Here is a 6,180-nt window from a genome sequence, read left to right on the forward strand (position 1 = left end):
TAAGACCTGAGGGCCTCACTCTTCACTGTGAAGACCTTCATTTAATCCTTGGGTGTCGGGGCAGCTCCTCCCTACCCCGTCCTCCTGTGAGTCTGGTGTCCGCAAGCCCAGTCTGTCTGGGTTCAAACCTTCTGTACGGAATAAACGTACAGCTGCAGCTGGAGTTGGTGAGGGGCAGTCATCCGGATTTATGGCCAGGCTGGTGGATCTGGGTGCCCTGATGCAGACTCCTCAGTTCCTATATTTAATACAGTCTCTGTCATCGAGTGCAGAAGCACCCAATGGCCCCAGTTCACGAGCATGTCTGGGTCCTGCCATGTGGATCTGCTGCTTTCTTACTGTCAGCTCCCTCTGTTAGCAGCTGGGTTTCAGCTTTTCTTTTCTCATCAAGCCAGGACCCACCATCCATTTGCTTTCTGTTATACTAAATGTGATGTCCTTGTTTCTTTACCATTTTTCTTGCGTGTGTTTATAACTTTTTTAAACTATAATTTTAGAGGGGTGGAAATGATTGTGTGCTCAATCTACTATGTTTGGCTAGAAGTGGCCGGCGATAACTGTTCACAAACATTCCAGATGCTTGGTGGCTGTCAGGATGGAAAACCTTTTCACTTCCCATTGGTGTGGAGCTCTCTGGGAGTCTCCCTCACCCCCTGGGATCGTGGTTCCCACAGGTCGTCAGCAAACCCCCCCCCCACCACTGCCAAGGCTAGCAAGCTAGTCCCACACTCATTCTTAAACTCTGCAGCACTGGGGATGAAGGAACATTTCTTCCACTTGAAGCGCCTTCTCCCTGTGCTTTCTGAGACGCTGAGCTGCCTAGTTTTCCATCCGTGCCTCTGATGACTTCGCAGGAACTCCCCAGTGGTGGTCCCTCCTTCTCTTCTCGTCTCTGTACTTTATTCTTCACTGCAACCGTTTTCTGTAATCAGATGAGTCACAAAGCTGGGGACTGACTCAGCCCCTTCGGCACCTTCCCCGTCTCAGGCCCTTTCTTGCACTCCTGCGGCGATTCCACGCTGTCGATCGTGTAAATGCCTGGCCCTTGGCCAACAGTGGCCTCTCATCCAGGCTCCCTGTCTGGGTAATTGGAAGGATGGCGGCCACATTAGCATAAACAGGTCAGGAGAAAAAGATGGTTTTGAAGAGAGTGTGGGTTTGGGATGAGTGTAACAAGCTTCCTCTGCTCATTTCAGCCTCAGAAAATGGCCAGGCTTTGTGGGGAGGCTACCAAGGGGGTATCATTTGTGGGCAAAAAATACAGTTTCGGTGACTGCAAGTGGGATGAAACTTCCAGGGTCTAACCTGAATCGAAGGGGTTATTTATTTTAAGGTTGCAGAGAAAGACCCAGACAGCCCCTAACTGTGACCTTAAGTTTTGAGTTTTCAAAGTTCCTGGTCTCTGCATCCTCGCTGGCCGTGACCAGCAAGGTGAAAGGCAGGAGTCATATCCTACTGTTGGAGGGTGTTCCGTTGCTGCTAAGAAAAAATGCAGAGAAGGGTTTTGTTTCTTGTTTTGTTTTGTTTTAGTTCAGGGTCTGGCTGTCACGGGTAGCTGAGATCAAGGGCCTGAGGCAGGTGTAGAATCATCACCCTGTGGGAGACAGGCTCGGGAAGGGGGCAGAGAAGGATGGGGACAGGGTGGGCGCAGTAGTCTGCCTGGGATTGCCCAGCACGGGCCCCCTGGATGCTCGACCGGCCAGGCCAGCAGGCAGACTGCACTCCACGCTTTACAGACTCCAGGAGCTCAGATCCGGGTTCTGTGACCACCCAGTTAGAACCCAGGACCTGGGACTCCAGCAGCGCCCCCGTTGTGAGCCCAGCTGCTGCCTGCTGGGGCTGCTCCCCCCTGCCCACCAGCACCGGTTGCAGCGCAAACACAGTCCATGGGCGAAATCCCTGGGGTCCAGGCTGTCTGCGTGGTGGAGGCCGGGTGGGGGGAAAGGAAGTGGTGATCAGTGTCCTCCCACCCCGTCCCAGCAGCCCCTGGATGTATGTGGTGGGAGGCTGCACACATACCCACAAGGCAGGGGGAAATCAACCTGGGATGGCTAATCGCCTATCCAAACATTGTTGGTAATCTGCATCCCTAAAATAAAGCCCTGAAAGATGGAAAGATGTTAGTAATTTCTGGCCACATGTGCCTCCTTCTTCTCTACTCTCCCTACCTCAAAAAAAGAAAGTGAGCCAAATGGCAAGAAACGAAGAGTCTAATGCAGAACACATTTCCATCGTTTGCTTTTCCCTCTCCCCGCCATGCTCCCACCTATGTAAACTAAATTCCTTGACACGGTCATGGCAAAGGAACATTAATTTTTGATTTGAGTTGTGATTAAAAGCAACACAATCAAAAGAGGGAAATAGTTTCCACTGAAGCAATAGCATTTGAAACCCCGTCGTCATGGTATAGTAGGAACCAGCATGGTCTTTGGGGTCAGGGGTGGGTTCTAGTCCTGAGTCTCTTTTTACAAAGTGTGGCCTCGTGTTGTCCCTTAGCCTGAGTCCTTCTTGATCGTCGTCAGTTAAAACAGCGGTTGCTGTGCATTAAGTCAGGAGAGCCGCACAGAGAGCACCTGTCCTGGGCTTGGCACACAGCGGGTTCTCCAAAAAAAATGATGGCTCACTTCTCTGCAGAAAAGAGGCTGCCCAGTTGTCACTGGAAATGCATTCGTCCCCGCCAGGGATGTAATTGATCCCAGCTTTAGACCTTGGGTCACGTGACACGTCGGGGCACTTCTCGGAGGGTGTCTTCACCGGCTCGCCTTCCTGCAGTCCCTGGCCGCCTTCCTCGGGTCAGTCGGTTCTCGCAGTGCGGAGGGCGGGCAGAGATGGAGCCCTGATCTGCCTGGGCCTGGGCAGGGAGTCTCCTCTGGCTCAACCCCCTGGACACATTTCTAGATGAGCAAACTATAGACTGGCCCAGGTGAAGTCTTTTCTCAGGTGACCCACCAGGTACAAGGATGGTAAGCCGACAAGGGGAGCTGAGCCGGGGCGGGAGAGGGAGAGCTGCTTGGGCAGGTCTGGGCGGAGGTCCCAGAGGGGTGGTCTCTGCTGATTCCTAGTCGCGGCTTTCCCACCTGCTGGTCCCCCTGCCTCTGCCCTCAGGGTGGGAGTGGGTGCAGGAATCAAGCAAAATCAGAGGTGCTGGGAAGTGGCTGGTTCCGTGGGATGGGGGGCAATAAAGAGAGGAGCTCACTGGGAAACTGTGCTCAGCGCACTCCCGTGTGCTAACCATCTGCTGCTTGGGCCAGTCCCCAAGACCTCCGCCACCCTTGGGAGTGAGGTCTTTCTTAAGGGCTGTGGGCCTGGGGTATTTGTTACCCGGGGCTCGGTGGCTGCAGATCTGGAACTCCTTCCGTAAGCAAAAGGGATGGGAGTGCATGTGATTTCCTGATTTTGACACATTCACTGAAGCTTTGTTCCTAGGATTTCTCCTAATTCTTGGGGTGGCCAAGGGTGTGCTTTCTAATCAGCTAAAGAATAAATAATAAAGCCTTCATTCTTGCGGTGTTCCCTTTCAACCGGGAGGAGCTCTTAACCATTTCGTAAGTAAAGTCATTTTGAAATGTGGGTAAACCTGGGAAGAGAGCCCGAGCTCTTTTCCCGTATTGTCTTGGTCCATTTAATCAGCACTTGAAATGTCAGCTTCATTATAAAGAATTTTGCAATTCGGCCTGGACAGCATGGTGATTATAAGTGCACATTCAGTCCGTGGGTTTAGTTTAGGGTCAGTGACTCTGGGCAAGTAAACGTAACCATTATGCCTCAGTTTTCTCATCTGTTAAATGGGGGAAATAATTGCACCTTCCTCGTGGAGGTATCAGGTTTCACCGAGGAAGTACATGGAAAATACTCAGCGCTCTTGAGGGCATCCAGATGCTTTCCTAGTCATTAGCTACTGTTCTGTAGCTCGATTCAAGTCTTTCCTCATGGAATGTGGGTGGAAGCGTTGAGTTATTCAAAAGAGAGGGCTTGGTGATTTGGAATTCACAAGAATTCAAGGGATGGACACATCATCTGGTGACCAGAATCTAGAAATGATTTCCAACTCCTTTAGAACTCTCCAGGGCTGGCGAGGCTTCGAGGGGAGTTGACTGTTATAGGGACGCTGTGTTTGTGTTTCTGGTGCATTTCCAACGAATAGAACGCCTCCACGCTAACTTATCCTCACCAGTTAACCCCGTGAAGCCAGCACTAGAGTGTGTGGTCCACACACTAACCCTGAAACACTGTTGACTCAGGCTCTGTAGAGACAAAGAGGCCAGAAGGCAGAGTTGGCAGAGGGCTGGCTTTCCCTCTCTTCAGGGAGCCGTGCTGAGAATGGAAGAAGCCCAGGTACCATGTGAGATTTAAGGAATCACCACCTGGATTTATCCATCAGGCCCTCACCAGGACTTGCTCGAATGGGTCGAGAGGTCAAAGTCGAGTTTGGTTCTGTGGGTCTACACGGTGGGTAGGATAGCCCATTAGTGGCGCCATCTAGTGGTTGATGAGTGGTGGACAGCACGTCAACGGTACCTGCTGTCTGAACGCCCTGGAGGCCCAGTGGTTGGAACCCTGGTTTCTCTGATGACAAAGCTGGACGCTGACGTTTGATGCAGTCAGCTTTCCCTTGCTGACTGCACACACACAGGCTCTGTCTGTCTTCTTTCCAGGACCCAACTGACAAAGAATTTTAGGTCCTTTGGATGTTAAAAAAAAAAACCTAAACCAATAACTTTCTCCTTAAAACAAACCAAACTCAGGGTAAGTTTTTTCTCTGAGTGCTGATGTTGGTAGCATTCGATTACATGGACTTGATTGGATTAGATGATCCCCTCCTTCTGTGAAAGCATTGTACGATAGTCTGAGTCCTGGAGTTTTAAAAAAAAGACACATGATTTGGTTTTGAACATTTATCTGAGACTCTCATGGCATCCTGTGGCAACCACTGAGATACCATCAGATACCGCAAAACCAGGGAGCAGAATTGGTACGTGAAGGTGAGCTGAGACCTTGGTCCTTATCTGTAGAATAGACAGATAGAGCCTCCCTCTTTTAGGTGCTCTTTGCCTTTTATGTCTCCTGCTCTTCTGCCCGCAGGTGGGTTGTGGTTTCTGATGAAAAGCCGTGTCCTAAAACTGTCTCTCTCCTCTTCCCCTCTGTGTCCTCCCCCTCTCTAGCCCTGAGGATGAAAATCAAAGAAGTGAAAAAGGAAAATGGCGACAAGAAGATTGTTCCCAAGAAGAAGAAGCCCCTGAAGCTGGGGCCCATCAAGAAGAAGGAGTTGAAGAAGCTGGTCCTGTACCTGAAGAATGGGGCCGACTGCCCCTGTCACCAGCTGGACAACCTCAGCCACCACTTCCTCATCATGGGCCGCAAGGTCAAGAGCCAGTACCTGCTGACGGCCATCCATAAGTGGGACAAGAAAAACAAAGAATTCAAAAACTTCATGAAGAAGATGAAGAACCACGAATGTCCCACTTTCCAGTCGGTCTTTAAGTGATTCTCATGGGGTGGGTTGGGGGGAGCGGACACCCCTGGACCCTCGGCGGTTCACACCCCCTGCTCCTTCGAGGTGGAGGGCATCGTAATCCAGCTACTTTGCCCTTGCAGCATTTCCCACCCCTCCCTCCATCCCCATGCTCCAGACCCCAGTATAGCCAATATTTAAAGCTGCATGCCCAGATGAGGAAACCCATTTAGATCAGGAAGCTTCTGAAGACCTGCAGTGTGGAGCAGCACGTCCCCAGGGGAAGGCAGGTGCAGCACCATCTCAATCAGAGACACAGTCACTACAAAAGAAAGCGCTGCCGGTTAAGAAAGGGGGTTGGCGGCAAGGGAGAGGCGGCAGCAAACGTTAGGTTCTGCCACTCTCTTTGTGTCGTTACAAATTGCTTATGGATCTATCAGCTAATCTACGCCTTTGGAACTAGAAAATTCTAACTGTTGGTAAGATGCACGGCTTTCAGTTCCCGAGGAGTTTCTCTTTCTGTTCGTTGTGGACAGAAACAGACACACACCACACTCAGAGAGTGACAGTGCACAGGAGAAATAGTAAGAACAAAGGGAGGGGCCTGCATTGCTTGGCCCTGTGGCCATGTGTCATCTCTGATATGAACCAGCCAGTCTCAGATGCCCTGGAGGTGGTTACCGTCAGCCTCAGGTTTGATCTCACCTCCTGCAACGTGGAGGGCGGCA

General features: G+C 51.2%; 1 protein-coding gene across 1 annotated transcript in view; it reads left to right on the forward strand.

Moving 5' to 3' along the window:
- The window catches only part of SFRP1 (secreted frizzled related protein 1), a gene marked incomplete at both ends in the record, with an annotated part of 41,996 nt that extends 36,511 nt beyond the window's left edge, over positions 1 to 5,485 (forward strand). The window contains one exon of the mRNA XM_079726763.1: positions 5,163 to 5,485. Coding sequence (XP_079582889.1) covers positions 5,163 to 5,485 — 323 coding nt within the window. The remainder of the gene's footprint in view (positions 1 to 5,162) is intronic.
- Between the last annotated feature and the right edge of the window lie 695 nt (positions 5,486 to 6,180).

Source organism: Hyperoodon ampullatus (genome assembly GCF_949752795.1).
Source record: "Hyperoodon ampullatus genome assembly, chromosome: 20".
Classification (NCBI taxonomy): Eukaryota; Metazoa; Chordata; class Mammalia; order Artiodactyla; family Ziphiidae; genus Hyperoodon; species Hyperoodon ampullatus.